At 43.5% G+C, this 16,091-nt stretch overlaps 1 protein-coding gene across 3 annotated transcripts in view; it reads right to left on the reverse strand.

Moving 5' to 3' along the window:
* Window positions 1-16,091, reverse strand: part of NUS1 (NUS1 dehydrodolichyl diphosphate synthase subunit) — a 386,183-nt gene that overhangs the window by 41,179 nt on the left and 328,913 nt on the right. Inside the window, exon 4 of one of the 3 annotated variants that reach the window (XM_044074329.1) lies at window positions 14,687-14,804. The exons of 1 other annotated variant lie outside the window; for it this stretch is intronic. In XM_044074329.1, the coding sequence (XP_043930264.1) occupies window positions 14,687-14,804 (118 nt within the window). The remainder of the gene's footprint in view (window positions 1-14,686; window positions 14,805-16,091) is intronic. One more of the 3 variants, XM_044074336.1, reaches the window with a different exon arrangement.

A 16,091-nucleotide genomic window follows, 5' to 3' on the forward strand; every position in this document is an offset into this window, starting at 1 on the left:
CCGGTTTGATTTTTAGTAGTACTTTGGAGAGCAGACGCAGAGGGGGGAAGGCTTAGACTGATAGTTTTTTTCAGCTGAAGGACAGAGCATCCACTTTCCAGGCTTGCTTGTGGGGAGTCCTTGTGCAAAATGTGTCCAATTGGTAGTTCTGGGGAGAGGCAAACAGGTCTATATCTGGGCTCCCCCATTTGCTTGTCAACATGTTGAAAATCCTTGGTTCCAGTTTCCGCTCGCATGGGTCCATGAGGTTTATGCTTAGTCCGTCTGCCAGTGTATTTAATTTTCCTGGCAGGAATTGAGCTTGTATGTGCACTTGGTAGCTCAAGGCTGTGTTCCACAATGCCATGGCTAGTCTGCAGAGGGGGTAAGAATGTGTACCCCCCTGCTTGTTTATGTACCACGTAACAGTGGTGTTGTCCGTCTTTACCATTAGTTGTCCTGGAAGAATGTGGTCCTTGAAGGCTGTCAAAGCATTCTGTACAGCTAACCTTTCTTTTTGATTGATATGCAGGTGCATTTGACTTGGGTTCCATTTGCCCTGAATGCACTTCCCTGCCAAGTGAGCCCCCCATGCATAGTCTAATGAGTCTCTTAGGGTTTGGGTGGCAGGGGGTGGTGTGAAATGTAGTCCCTTGTTTTGGTGGCAGGCCTCTGCCCACCAAAGGAACTCTAGGCATAGGCAGGGTATGATAGGAATCATTGTTTCTAGGTCTTGAGAATGCTGACACCATAGGCGTTTTAGATACCAATGTAGTTTCCTCATATGCAGTCTTGCATATGGAGTTAGAAGAATGCAGGAGGCCATGAACCCCAAGGCTTGCAGTATTTGTCTTGCAGATAGCAGGGTTTTTGTGGCCACTTGTTTGAAGTAGGTTGTCAAATGAATTTGTTTCTCTGGCGTGAGGCAAGTCATCTGGGAAGTTGTAATCAATCTTGCTCCCAGGAATATAATTTGTTGACAGCGTACCAGGTATGATTTCTTTTCGTTTATGGTGTACCCCAGACAAGTTAGAACCCTTTGTACAAAGACCAGATGATTCAAAAGTATGTCCTGGCTTTCTGCCTGAATTAGACAATCGTCCAGGTATGGGTATATTTGAATATTTCCTTACCTGCAAAATGCAATAACTGGAGCTAGGCACTTTGTGAATACCCTGAGTGCAGTAGATAAGCCAAAGGCAGTGCAGAGAACTGACAGTGCGTGTAGCCTGCTTTGAAGCGTAGGTATCTTCTGCAAGATTCCCTGATTGGGATGTGCAGGTATGCTTCTTTTAAAAATAGTGTTGCCAACCAGGCATCTTTGCCTAGCATAGGAAGTAATTGAAGAGTCAGCATCTTGAATTTTGTAATCTCCAAAAAGGTGTTTAGAGTAGACAGGTCCAGGATAGGACGCCATGAATTGTCTTTTCTGGGTACCAGGAAAGTCTCTAGTAGTAATCTTGTCCCTTTTCCTCTTCTGGCACCAGATGAATAGCCCCCATGCTTAAAAAAGTACTTGTTTTTGGGCCTCTGCCCACTGATTTGGGGGTAGGTCCGGCCACCCGCTTGGCATTGGCAACGTGTGGAAGTGAAATCTGTATCCTTGGGACACTATATTTAAAACCCATTTGTCCTGGGTAAGGAGTTCCCAATTCTTTGCATGAAGAGCAATCTTTCCCCCCAAAGGGCCAGTCAGTTGATAAGTGCTTGGAAATTTTAAAAGGAAGTCACTGAGACAGTTTACCATAGGGGGGAGTCTCATTATTCCCAGATTTGGAAGTGGAGGCCCCCCCACTGCTTAGTTCTGTGTGTCCCCAGGGACTGAAATCTGGGGTTTTTGCTGTGCCTGGGTTTGGCTTCAGAAGAGCTGGAAGGGGCTGGAAAGGACCAATTCTTAGAGGGCCAGTGCCTACTAAATCTGGTAGGCTGAACTTGTAAAAAATCTTTAAACAGTTTGCTTAGATTTAGCTTGATCTTCCATCTTTTTAAGAACTTCCTCAGCCTTGTTGCCAAACAGGCGGTCCTGATTTAAAGGAGCATCCAATAAATTAGCTTTAACATGATCAGGCAAAGATTGCTCCTTAAGCCAAGCATGCCTTCTGAGCACAGACCCAGTAACAGCAGCCCTGCAAGAGGCCTCTAATGAAGTAAAACCACATTGCAAAGTATGTTTTCCAACTTGTTCAGCAGAATGCATTAAAATCCTGTAATTCTTCATTTTCCACACAGTCAGGAATCATCATTTTCTGTTTAAGCAGTCCAGTAACATGTTACTGATACTTTAACATATGAAACTGGCAGTTTAAAGCCCTAAGGGCCAAGGGTGCAGAAGTGTAAACCTTCTTACCCTATCTATCCAGCGCCCTGGAGTCTCTATCAGAAGGGGTAGGTTTTTTAGCAGTAAAAGCCTCAATGCCCTTGGGCCCCTGTGAAATAGTATCTGGATCTGCAATAGGATTTTTACAAAGGAACTTGTGGGACTCTGGGACTCTGGGACCCTGCAGTATCGGTCAGGTTTTCTGGGAGCAGGAGGCAGGGGAATCAGGGGCCAAACTAGATTCCGAAAAAGCATCATCAACAATATCTAGTACAGGAGGAATAGGTAAAGGCCTATGATGAGGTAGGAGAAGGAAATCCCTATGCCTCTTTTTTTGAATCAGACATATCCTGGCTTTCCAAGTGGAAATGCTCCCTTACAGCATGTAAGGTTTCCCCAAAAGAAAAATCCTCAGGAGGAGAAGCAGAGGGAATGGAGTCCTCTGCATCACAATCTTCAAAAGTAGATAAGGGCAAATCCAGATCAGAAAAAACAGAATCCTGATCAGAAGATTCATAATCACCTTCAGTCCTAGGCCTCTTGGGGGGGGGGGGGTTGGCTAAGACTGATTAGAATTATTAGATCTTCAGCCATTCTTATAATTTGTTTTTTTAGGCATAGAGGCCTGAGCATGTGGCCTGGGAGTTGTTTTTTTAGGCATGGATCGAGATTTAGGCCTAAGTAAAGAAATAGGCGTCTGTTTAATATGCAAGTCTGTAGGCCTGAATACATCCTCAGAATCAGTTGCCTGCACAGCAGCTCCAGACCCATCCAATTAGACACAGCCGCGGATTCCACAGTTGAAGCATCTCGCGGCACATCGGACTCCGAATGGGTCTCAATAGAGGCCTGCGAATCAGAAGTAGCTGGTATCAGGGGCTGCGAAAATGCCTCACTGAGTACCGGCGACCTGGCGACTGGCATAGGAGAAGCGTTGTGGGCAGTTTTGGACCTCGGCGGCCTGTCTCTGTCTATCTTTGTGTTTTTTCGGAATCCGGGTAGTCGGATGGCTAACAGACGACATTTCTGGATAATTAAACAGAGAACTGAAATATTTAGAGGCGAAAATATAACGATGACGGATAGTGCGCTGATTAAATAAAGCACAAAACCGACAGCAAGGTATGTAGTGGTCAGGGCCTAGGCAAGGAATACAGTACAAATGAAAATCTTTATGAGGTATTTGCTTTCCACAAGTAATGCAATTATTAACTTTTACTGACATCGGTAAGGAGCAAGAAAAAGTTTCCCCAATGGGGTACTTAGCTTTAGTTGAAGACTTCAGTTCTAAAACTCGAAAACGAAAATTTCAGGAATCAGCCGACGGCACTTGTGAACTGCTTCTGCTTCGGGCACCACACGGCAAGAAAAAGACTGATGTAATGGTGTCGGCTGCATGTTTTTATACCCCTGATGACCTGACGTCATGGAAGAAGGGACAGCAACTGACGCAGGGCCCAAGACTTTGTTAATCAGTATGACTGAGGGCTACCTGCAAGCAGATAACCCAAATGCAAGGACTGCAACAGTGAAACACGAAGAACATCCACATTTGTCACTGCCAAAAGCATAGCTAGGAGGAGGAAAGTACAGTTGTGTACCTACCATAAATGTAGATGTTCAAGTGTATTCACTGTTGCAGTCATTACAATTGGGTTATCCTGCTGGCAGGCTACCCGCAGTCGGCCTGAGTTCCAAAGTCTGGGTCCGGCGTCGGTTGCTGTCGCCTCCTCCCTGACGTCAGTGCGTCAGAGGTATAAAAGATGCAGCCGACGCCATTTTCTTCAGTTTTTCTTGCCCTAGATGTCAAGTGCCCCTAAAAAGGTAGGCTAAATTATGCCAATAAGCATGCATACACAACACTCAACTTTTCCTTCACCTACAAGCAAATACACCAAATAGGTTGTATAGAATAGAAAAGTACAGATAAGTCCCAGCAAGGAAAAGGGGGATTGTGGGTGGGTAACCTGGACTGCAACAGAGAATACGCTCGAACATCTACATTTATGGTAGGTACACAATTGTACTATGTTCATAGTGTTTCACTGTTGCAGTCATTACAATTGGGTTGAATCCCAAAGCTAAGGTTGGGAGGCTGGCTAAATAGGATTAGGAGAGGCTATCAGGCCCTGCAGAACTGCAGTGGCAAAGCCTGCCCTGGATTTAGAGTAGAGAGGCAAGTGGGGCTTTTTAAAAGTATGCACTCCAAGTTGCAGCCTCTAAGATGTCTTTGGTTGGTACTCCTCTGAGGAAGGCTGCTGAAGTGGCTGCTGCTCTGGTTGAATGTAGCCTAATGCCCTTAGGCACTGATTTGCCATGCTGTGAATAGCAAAAATGAATGCAGTGGCCTATCCACTTGGAAATAGTCTGTTTTGAGATGGGCTTTCCTTGTGATCCTGCAGCATATGCCACTAGAAGTTGTTCAGTCTTTCTGAAAGCTTTGGTTCTATCCAAGTAGAAGCGAAACAGCCTGTGAATGTCCAAAGAATGCAGAAGTCTCTCACCCTTATTCTGTGGGTTTGGGTAAAAGGTAGGCAAATTAATTGTTTGGTTAAGGGCCACACTGGACACTACCTTAGGCATAAATGTAGGGTTTGTCCTTAGAGAAGCCCTGTCAGGATGGAAAATGATAAAAGGTTCCCCAGCCATGAGTGCCTGTAACTCTGAGACTCGTCTAGCGGAGGTTATTGCTAGGAGCAGAACTGTTTTCCAGGATAAGAATTTTATATCAGTTGCAGAGGGTGGCTCAAACGGAGGCAGTGTGAGTTTTTCCAAGACATAGTTGAGGTCCCAAGCAGGTATTGGTGCTCTTCTTGGAGGTCTTATGTTTTTGGCTCCTCTGAGGTACTGCCTTAGCAATGGATGAGAACAAATAGGTGGTTCTGTATTGTAATGAGCTGAAATGGTAGAGACATGAATTTTAATTGACGAAAAGGAAAGGCCTTTATCCAGCATCTCAGTTAAGTATTGCAAAATCTGAGGAATATTTATAACAGTCGTGTCAATACCTAGTGCCTGGTTCCAAGCACAGAATCTCTTCCATTTTTCTGCATAAGATTTTCTGGTGCTAGGCCTCCTGGCCTCCAAAATAACATCCATCACTGCTTTACAGAGAGGTGTGTCTTGAATGGCTACATTAACCGCCATGCTGCCAGGTTTAAAGGTCCTGAGCTGGCTGTGCAGTATTTGTTTTGTTGGGTCAATACGTGAGAAATTTGAGGTAATGTCCAAGCTGGGCATTGAGACAAGCTCTATAGGACTGGGTACCAGTGCTGGTGGGGCCAGTCTGGAGCAATCAGTATCATTTTTGGCTTCTCTTGTCTGACCCTGAAGAGTACCTCTGGGAGGAGAGGCAGAGGAGGAAAGGCATATACCGTTAGGTTTTTCCAGCTGAAAGATAGAGCATCCACTTTCCATGCTTGCTTGTGATAAGTCCTTGTGCAGAATCTCTGCAATTGGCAGTTGTGAGGGGAGGCAAATAGGTCTATGTCCGGGCATCCCCAGTTCCTTGTTATCACGCTGAAGACTTGTGGATCTAATTTCCACTCGTGGGATCCATTAGGTTTCTGGTTAGTTTGTCTGCCAGAGTATTTATCCTTCCTGGCAGGAATTGTGCTTGCAGATGTACTTGTTAAGTCAGTGCCGTGTCCCACAAGTTCATGGCTAGTCTGCAGAGGGTGTAGGAATGCGTGCCCCCCCTGCTTGTTTATGTACCACATGACTGTAGTATTGTCCGTCTTTATCAGTAGTTGTCCTGGATGAAGCTGATCCTTGAAGGTTGTCAGGGCTTTCTGAACAGCTAGCATCTCTTTTTGACTGATATGTAGATGCATTTGACTTGCGGACCATGTGCCCTGAATACATCTTCCTGCCATATGGGCCCCCTAGGCATAATCTGATCCATCTGTTGTCAATGTCTGCCTGGCTGTGGGTAAGGTGAATGGCTGTCCCGTGTTGAGGTGACAGGCTTTTGCCCACCATTGAAACTCCTGTTGCAGGCAGGGAATGAGGGTAATTATTGTTTCCAGGCTGTGGCAATGTTGAGTTCAAACACTTTTCAGTTACCATTGAAGTTTCCTCATATGCAGTCTTGCATATGGAATTAGCAGTATGCAGGATGCCATGAAGCTCAAAGCCTGCAGAATTTTTCTTGCAGATAATTGGGTCTTTGTTGCCAACATTTTGAAATAAGTAGTCAGTTGTCTGTGTTTGTCTGGCGTGAGATAAGCCACCTGGGCAGTTGTATTTAAACTTGCACCCAGGAATATTATCTCTTGAGAGGGTACGAGCTTTGAATTCTTTTCGTTTACTGTGTACCCTAGACCTGTTAGCAATCTTTTTACAAATGCCAGATGCTGTAGTAGGATGTCCTTGTTCTCTGCTTGAATAAGGCAGTCGTCCAAGTAAGGATATATTTGTATTCCTCTTTGTCTGCAAAATGCAATTACTGGTGCCAGGCATTTTGTGAAGACCCTGGGTGCAGCAGATAAACCAAAGGGCAGTGCAGAGAATTGGTAGTGCGTTGAGTCAGCTATAAATCTGAGGTATCTTCTGCACGATTGTCCGATTGGGACATACAGGTATGCCTCTTTTAGGTCTAAAGTCACAAGCCAAGCCTTCTTGCCCGGCATGGGTAGAAGCTGCTGCAGAGTTAACATTTTGAATTTTGGAATATCCAGGAATGTGTTTAGGATAGACAGGTCCAGTATTGGACTCCAGGCTTTGTCCTTTCTGGGTACCAAGAATAGCCTTGAGTAAAATCCTTGTCCCTGCTCTTGCTGTGGTACTTGCTGAATGGCTCTCATGTCCATGAGGGATGAAACTTGCTTTTGTGCCTCTGCCCATTGATTGCGTGGCAGATCTGGCATACCATTTGGCCTTGGCAGGGTGTGAAAGTGGAACCTGTAGCCTTGAGATACGATATTTAAGACCCATTTGTCCTGGGTGATCATGTGCCAATTTTGTGAAAAAAGTGCTAGTTTTCCCAACAAAGGAGCTGCCAGAAGATAAGTGCTTGGTGCTGGCAGGGGAAAGTCATTGAGACTGCTTCCTGTATGGCTGTGAATTTTCCAACTCCACTTTTGGAGGTAGAAGCATCCCACTGTTTAGGCCTGTATGAGCCTTGGGGCTGTGATCTGCCTCTGGGGCGTCTGTATCTGCCTCTTTGTGGCCTGTTTGACACTGGAAAGGACCAATTCTTTGTAGGCCAGTTCCTGCTAAATCTGGGAGGCTGTACCTGTAAGAAATCCTTCACTGTTTGCATGGATTTAGCTTTGTCCTCCATTTTCTTCAATACCTCTTCTGCTTTAACACCAAACAAGGTATCATGTTGTAATGGAGCATCTAAAAGCTTTGCTTTAACATAATCAGGCAGATTCTGTTCTTTTAACCAAGCATGTCTCTTAATGACAGAACCTGTAACTGCGGCCCTACACGAGGCCTCTAGAGAATCAAAACTACCTTGCAAAGTATGCTTTCCCACTTGTTCAGCTGCATGCAATAAATCCTGCATTTCTTTGTTTTCTGCACATTCTGAATTTGTCAACATTTTCTGTTTAAGCTGTGACACAAGATATTGCTGGTATTTAAGCATATGAAATGGACAATTTAAAGCTCTTACAGCCAAGGTAGCAGAAGTATAAATCTTTTTCCCCCCATCTATCCAGGGCCCTTGAATCCCTATCAGAGGGGATAGGGTTTTTTGCAGTGGAAGCCTTGACCCCCTTGGAACCCTGAGAAATAGTTTCTGGGTCAGCAGCAGGGTTTTTGTAAAGAAATTTATGAGAATCAGGAACCCTGTAGTATCTGTCTGGCTTAACAGGAGCTGGTGGTAGAGAGTCAGGAGACAGACCGGACTCTGAAAATACATAATCTACAATGTTTAAAACAGGAGTAGCAGCAAGGGGCCTGTGTTGGGGTAATAAAAGGAAGTCTCTGAGCCTTTTCTTGGATTATGAGTAATCTTGGCTCTCCCAATGGAAATGCTCCCTCATAGTATGCAGGGTCTCACCAAGAACCCCTGATCAAAGTAATTAGGTCTTCGGCCATTTTAAGCATCTGTTTTTTTAGGCTTGGAGGCCTGTACAGGAGAATGCTGTACTTGTTTCTTTGTCTTTAGAGCTGCTTTAGTCTTTGCCTTTGAAGCTGAAGATGGCTTTACATATAACTGTGTAGACCTGAAAAGACTCTCAGAAACCGATGCCTGCTCAGTGGCTCCAGACCCATCTGAAGGAATAGTTTCCGAGTGTCCAATACCTTGAGTTTCAAGCGGCCTAGTTGGCTCCACTGTGGTTCTGAGGTAGCGGGCGTCAGGGGCTGCGAAAGCACCTCACTGAGAACCGGTGAACCGGCCTAACAGAACCCTCGTCAGTTTTGGACCTCGGATGCCTGTCCTTTTCTTTTTCTTTGCGCTTTTTATAAACTCCTGTAGTCAGCTGATCCGACGGCAGTATATAATTGAATCTTCTGCCAAAGTAATGAAATGCAAAATCGTACCGACGCTTAATAGTGCGTTGGTTAAATCTAGCACAAAACCGACAACTAGCAACGTCGTGGTCAGGGCCTAGGCAAGGAATAAAGTAAGAATGAAAATCCTTATGAGGTATTTGCTTCCCACAAGAAATACAATTGTTAACTTTTTCCTGACATCTGTCTGGAGCAAGAAAAAAAGTTTCCCCAATGGGGTACTTAGCTTTAATGAAGACTTCAGATCTGAAATTCGAATTTGAAAATCTCAGGAGTCAGCCGACCGGCACTTGCGAACTGCTTTTGCTTCGGGCACCGCGCGGCAAGAAAGACTGAAGAAAATGGCGTTGGCTGCATCTTTTATACCCCTGGTGCATTGACGTCAGGGAGGAGGTGACAGCAACCGACGCTGGACCCAGACTTTGGAACTCGGGCCGACTGTGGGTAGCCTGCCAGCAGGATAACCCAATTGTAATGACTGCAACAGTGAAACACGATGAACATCTTTGCTTTCTACAAAACTGCCATCTGTAGAATGCTGGGAATAATAGGAAAACAGGAAGATGGCATAAAGAACTCAGAGGAGCTAATTATGGATATCCAAGCTTGAATACTATGGCCCACTTTTAGGCAGTGCTTCTCTGGGGCATCTCCAGACGTGGTTATAAGAGAAGGAAATTTGCTGCATTTGCTGTTATTTGGGGATGCAGACTGCAGCATGGCTTCCCCAGAAGGAAATTAACATCCCACTATTACTTAAGAGACCACTCATGGGGCAACAGAAGTCGTGGACTAGAACCAGTCTGCTAAGGAAATGGCTTCTTCTGGATGTGACTGGATATGAAAAGGTGACTGTTTGGGAATAGGCCTTTTCCAAACTCTCAAGGCCTCCTGATAAGAGGAAAAGGAAGGGATTCCTCCCTGGTTGATAATACCAGAGCCATTTTATCAGTATGGATGGAAATGGCACCTTAGGGAAGGGAGTCCTATAACATCTGCAATATGAGGAAACCCACCTGCATGATCCAAAATGTTAATGTGCAGACTAACCTCACTCTGTGACCATGCATTCTGAATGGTATTCTATTAAGCCTTCTCCCCAGCTCTACAACAGAAGTGTCTATGTTGACAGTGAAAGCATGGATATTAAAGGATCTGCCCAGCAACAAGTTGGACTCAATGATCCTTCAAATTATATGCTCCCTTCATTTTTGACAGATTTTAATGGAAGCAGTTGAAGAGCTGACAATATGAACCTACGTAGGAAATCATGAAAATCACGGCTGCCATTGACACACAGTGTCTGAAGGCACAGGGCAGCCAAAACTACTTTACCTCCACTTATTTGAATGGCTATGAATGAGTGGGAGAACACTGACTAGAGACAGAAAAACCCAACAAAGCAGACTGACCAGGCTTCATCTAAAGAGGGTGAACGACTATGAGGCTACCAGCTGGGACTTCAGTGTTCCTGTTATCCATGGAACAGAAGAGACTCCCACAATGGAGTGAAAATGAAAAGGAAGTGTTATGAACTTAAAAATATCCTTTGAACAATAATAAGTAAAGATGCCAGCATAATGATCCCAATTTATATGTTGAGCAGACCAATAACTGTGTAGTGTGTCTCTCATTCTATTGTTATAACTGTTCTTAAATAACTAGATTTGAAAGAATAAAGAAATGTTTTACCAGACAAATTAATGGATTAAAAAAATACAGCATTAACCACAGACTGACTAGAAGAGCTTGTGTTCTGATCTATAATGTGTAAATAATGAGTATGTGGCATCACCTTGGGTCACTGTTAATAACAGTCTGTGGTGAACAGAAATAAATTATTTTTAGATATTAAGTTGGCTACAACTTCTGTTCCATGAAACAAACAAAAAAGAATGTTTCACCAAAATACAAACAGGTGGTGATATGTTTTATAACTTAGCAAAAGGCAAGTGGAACTCTTCCAGCATTCAAAAATGGTCTTGACAACTGGATAGGGACTAGAGTTTATGACCCCACTTTTGCAAGAAAAATTCTTTGGAGGTCTTGCACAGGTTCAGAGTTTGAAAGTGAGCATATTGAACACTGAAGGTTCGGAGGCTGGCTAAAGTCAGGGGGCAATAGAAGCCAGACAACTGCACATTGAAAATCTTCACTCCCTGTGGTTTCAGATGTGCTACATCTATGGGCATACACCTGGTGAACACCCTAGGGGCTGAGACGAGCCCAAATGGAAGCATTTGTGGAACTGGTATTGATTGGCTCTTATGTGGACTTGAAACTCCCAGATTCCTGTACTACCGTCATGTAAAGTTAAGCATCTTGAGGGTCCAAACAACACATTCAGTCTTTTTCAGACAGACATGGAAGGATTGAATGCACTGTGACCAAGCAGAAGGACACTTTCTAGACAAACCAGTGCGGGTTACTCAAGTCTAGCTTGGGCCTAGGGTCAGAATTTTTTCTGTAGTACCAAAGAAATAAAGAACCTCGAGTTAAAGCCTAGCCCTTGTTGGTGAGGTGGGATCTCCTGAATGGCCCTTCCAAATGAGGCCTACAGCATCTTGTCCTGATGCAGACTTTTAATGGGAAATTATATCTGGCAGGGGAGAGACTGGTTTGGGACAGGAGACAAACAAGATAGTACAAACTCTGGATAACAGAGCTTTCGTTCATCTGTCCCACGTGACAGTCTTCCATGCTGACAAGTGGAGGGAAAGGAAACCCATGAGTGCCACCAAATCTAAGATGGTCAGACAAGGTCACAGACAGCTGACTGCAAGCCCTCAACATGGGACCATGGTACCCCTAACTGTTCTTTTCATTTTGATTACTGGGGTGAACAGTTCATTATGGAAGTTTCACATCCCCTGTAACCTCTTTCAGAACCTCTGTTACTAAACTGCTTTGCTGGTCGCATATGAACCAGAGTTGCTACAGGTTCTGCTGCATTCCACAGAATGTCAGTTGGGGAGGTTCATACTAAAAAGGCACAACAATTTTGCCCTTCAACTCATTTTTTTCCATTTTTGCTTTTACTGTAGAGCTAAAACGTGGCATGCATGAAGTCATCCTTCATATTACAATGAAAATTAGTAAGGCAGAATTCACATGGTGACATACTCTAAGACATATGCCTGCTGCCCTTGATAAATCACCTGCTGTACTGTGAGCCAGAAGCATGGACATGTTTGAGATAGCTACGAGGGTTGATGCTGAGATTTCAGCTTGCACTTCACACCCCCAGCTGGCAATCCATCCTTAGTCTGAGCAGTTTCATCCATCAGGTACACCTGGCATTACAGCATGTGTTTTTTACTGCTTTAAAGGAGAAAGTAGAGGACATGTAAACACACTTCCATAGAATGATCAACAAACCTCCATATTTTGGCAGATGGACAACCAAGCTTTGGAATGTTGTCTACTGTAGCTGCAACTGACCAAGTCTGCAACCATCACAACTTTTTCTTTAGCAGACCAGAGAAGCCTGTCAGCTCTTTTCAGGATGGGAGCCACAACATCAGGATTCTTTAATGCAGTACGAGTCACAAACCAATTGTGTATCCAGCTTGTCCCCCCAAGTCCCTCATGCGTAGATGGCAGCAACAGACAATCACATATAATCTTTCAGGTGAGCTCAGACAAGAGCTTGTGCTAGTGGCACTAGGACAAATACTGGTCACATAACCTCCTTTGCAGTGTCCAACACTAAAGGATTGATGTCGAAACTAATGGGGGGCAAGCCTAAAACTGAAGTTAACCCCTATCCTAATACAGGATTGTCTGAGGTTACCCTGTCATTACACAGAAGAACTCACTGCTAGCAAGGCTGGTGGAAAGGGAAGCAATGAAGGGTCAAAAAGATGACCTGAAACGGACTCCAAGGATGGAATGGTTAGCCCCAAAGGGATAATTACTGATCATGGTTCCGAGATGTTAATCCCAGGTCCCATCAAAGAACACCCTTGAAATTAAAAGCACTGAGCATGGGAAAACAAGTGTTGGTGGAGGGGTGAGGTAGAAAAGTGCTGTGGCTTCGACACAGAAGCCAGAGTTGACTCAGACGGGTCAAACATCTGCATAGAAAAACCACATCAACAGGCAGTGCCACTGGAACCACTGATGAAATCTAGCCTGAGGAGGACAGCAATGGGTAGGAGTCTGAAGACTTTCTTTTGGATTCAGAAACATTAGCTGGAACACAGGCTAGCCTGCATACTTGGGGACGAGCTTGGCAGAAGCACAGAGATTCTGTACTGGAGTAGTAGCCATCAGATTTTTTATTTCTAAATGTTTTTGTCACTGATGGCAGACTTGAACACTACACAAATAAGAATTTCCTTCAAAGAAGTGAGCTTTTCTTAGAAACTTAAAACATTTATAAGGCTTGTTTTGCCAAGGAAGCTTGCACCTGCATTGTCTGCTCTCCTGGGATTCTTTCTTCTCCATTCTAAGAGACTGCAAGAAACTGCAACAACTAAAGATATTTGTCTGTAAAATTAAAACAGCAAGTCTAAACTACAATAACTTGAAAATCTGCTTAAATATTTCACCATTAATACCAACAAGACAGAGCTGTGTTAACCATTTCTGCACCACTTGTTTGGGTTGCTTAATCCCATTCAATTTAACAGAACTTGAAAAGAAGATCACACAAAGTATCACCTTCCCCAATTGTAATACTATCTTCATATTGAACCTTTTCAGATTCAATGTTGCAATTAAGCAAATTAAGATAAGGACATTACTTCAGCTGAAGAAGAAATGCAAAAATCTGCTGTTCTTGTTCAATTAAATTTTTTTTTTACATTTAATTTACCTGTTTACTTTCAGCTCTAGACAAAAGCAGCCCTCTTGTCAGCAGTTAGGAATGTTACAATTAACTGACTGATGGTTGGCGTTAACAGAAATCAACTACACAGCTTAAAATACAGTGAAAGTAAAAGAAAATTGTATTATTCCAGTGATTTGGGGTGGGGGAGTGTCAGCTACAAATGGAGCAAGTCTTTCTGGGAAAAGAAAAAAAAAGGATGTGACTGACGCAGTACTAAAATACGGGTGGGAAACTCCACTAAAACTACACTCGTGCTGGGAGAGTAGAAGCAAAACAAGAAATACATAACCACCATCCCTCAAAGGAGGGTCACTGTTATGGGTACGGGGGGGGGGGGGGGGCTTATGGCTCAAAAGCCACCACTTGATGGCATCACCCTTTAGTGAGTGCACAGGAGGGCACTGAAAGCCCCTGTGGTACTGCAGGAAGACCATCCCCCCACAAGAAGCAAGAATAAGGACTCTCATAAAATGCTCTCATTGCCGGGATGCCAGTGGCAGCACAAGCTCAATGCCTTTCTAAGTGGCAGCCTCATGAGATGGCTCTAACCCTAGTGGACCTGGGGATTCTACACTGCTAGGTAAAGCAAAGGCTAGAGTCCAAAGGGAAGTGTGCTAGCTGACAGGATAGGGGAAGCACATAAAGGTCTGAAATTAACAAAGAAAGCACTATGAAAAACAAAGTAGTCTTGGGCCATTTTAACCAACTTTCGCTATGCGAAGATGTCTGGAAAAGGATATTTACTTTATCGGCATTATTGGGTATAAGGGAGGGACCTTAGCAGCACAGGAATGTTTTAGATGCTGAGCTAAAATCTTTCCGGTCTTGATGTTGAAGGTGATGAAGATGGAACTCTCTGTTTCAGAGACTGGGTTACTCAGACCAACAGGATAAAGGAATAGGTGACATTGGCGTTGTGTGGCTCTCAGAGGAGTCATCTATTTCTGTAGTCTTCTGGACAGCTAAAAGAAAGCAAAAATTACAACAATGCAGAAAATATTCAATAATTCAAGTTTGTGTGGGATCTTCTATCTCTAGAATTTGAATTATTAAAATAATGTCTGCATAAAATCGCAATACACTGTACTCACATAATTTCTGTTAATCTGATATGCCATGGCAGAAATCCTAATGTACTGTCCACTGGCCCAAATTTTAATACCATATCTGGGTCTGGAACACTTTCAGATTCTATAAAAGAAAGAATAGCTATAAACAAGCATACAAAGATAACAAGTGTACTGATTTAAAACTACATTAATTGCATTCTCTATGCTGTCAAAGTGATATTCAACATAACATGCACTCAAGCTGAAAAGTACTTGTTTATTAGAAGATCTATGACAGAGGAGGCAATTTGGTTAACACATTTTAAAATAAGGCTATGGACATTCCAGCTGTAAGAAATACAAGACTATGCTCCTTTTTAAACATTAGTGTACTCCCCAGTCACAAATGAATGAAGCAGCACAATTCCCTAAATAATCGATACTGCAGGCATTCAACATGGTTCTTCAAAGTGAAAGCTTTCATTAACATCATCTGTATGCAAGCAACACTGAGCAGCACAGAAACATTTTTTTTCTCCCCTCCTGGCACCATATAGTCTTCCACTGTTTGTTCTGCCTGCATCCATGTACGTGTACAGATGCTCAGATTACTCCATCAGAGTATCACCATCACAACAACCCTTTGCCAGATGGGTCCACGACCACTCACGAAGTTGACCTTGATTGTAACTCACTTGTAGCACTGGGGAATCTAACAGGAGGTGTATGTGTGCTCGTGTGTGTACAGCCAGAAATCATCACTCTTAAGACAAAGGCTCAATGTCCCCATTTTTTTTTTTAATTTCTCCAAATCTTTTGGGTTCCTAATAACATAACAAGAACTCACCCCATTCCTAAGTCAAAGTATGATAAAGGTTCATGAAATTAGTATTGTTTCAATCTTTGATGTCAGCCAGAAATGCTCTACGCAGTACCCGCAATGTGCCAAGTAATGACGACTCCTGTAATTCGTACAGAGTTGCATGTATTGGTAACATATCTAAATACGCTTGTAGATTCTTTTTTTTATAAGACCAGTTGCTCCTACTACTATTGGAACTGCCTGGGTATCTTTCTTCCACATTGCTCTCATTTCTGCCTGCAAACCCTGACATTTTATGACTTTGAAATCATCACACCCAGTGACTACAGTGTCCTGTGTGCAGAGAGAGAGAGAGAGAGACAATGATCAATTCTACTTTTGTCTTCCTTTCAAGGACCACTACATCCGGTTTTCCTAGCATCTGTCTTTTGAACTGCTGGTAATGGCTGATCCCATGTGATGTTGACTTAATTTTCTAAGATGCTTTGTGGCTCATGTTTCCAGTGTTTTTCAGCCACTTACAATATCATAATGTTTGCACAGTTCTAAGTGCAACAGTCTTGCTACATTATGCCTTTCGGTATACAGCCCTTCTGCTATTAGCATGTCACAACCTGCAATGAG

The sequence above is a fragment of the Protopterus annectens genome, chromosome 1.part1 (assembly GCF_019279795.1).
Source record: "Protopterus annectens isolate FY-2018-M chromosome 1.part1, PAN1.0, whole genome shotgun sequence".
NCBI classification, from domain to species: Eukaryota; Metazoa; Chordata; order Ceratodontiformes; family Protopteridae; genus Protopterus; species Protopterus annectens.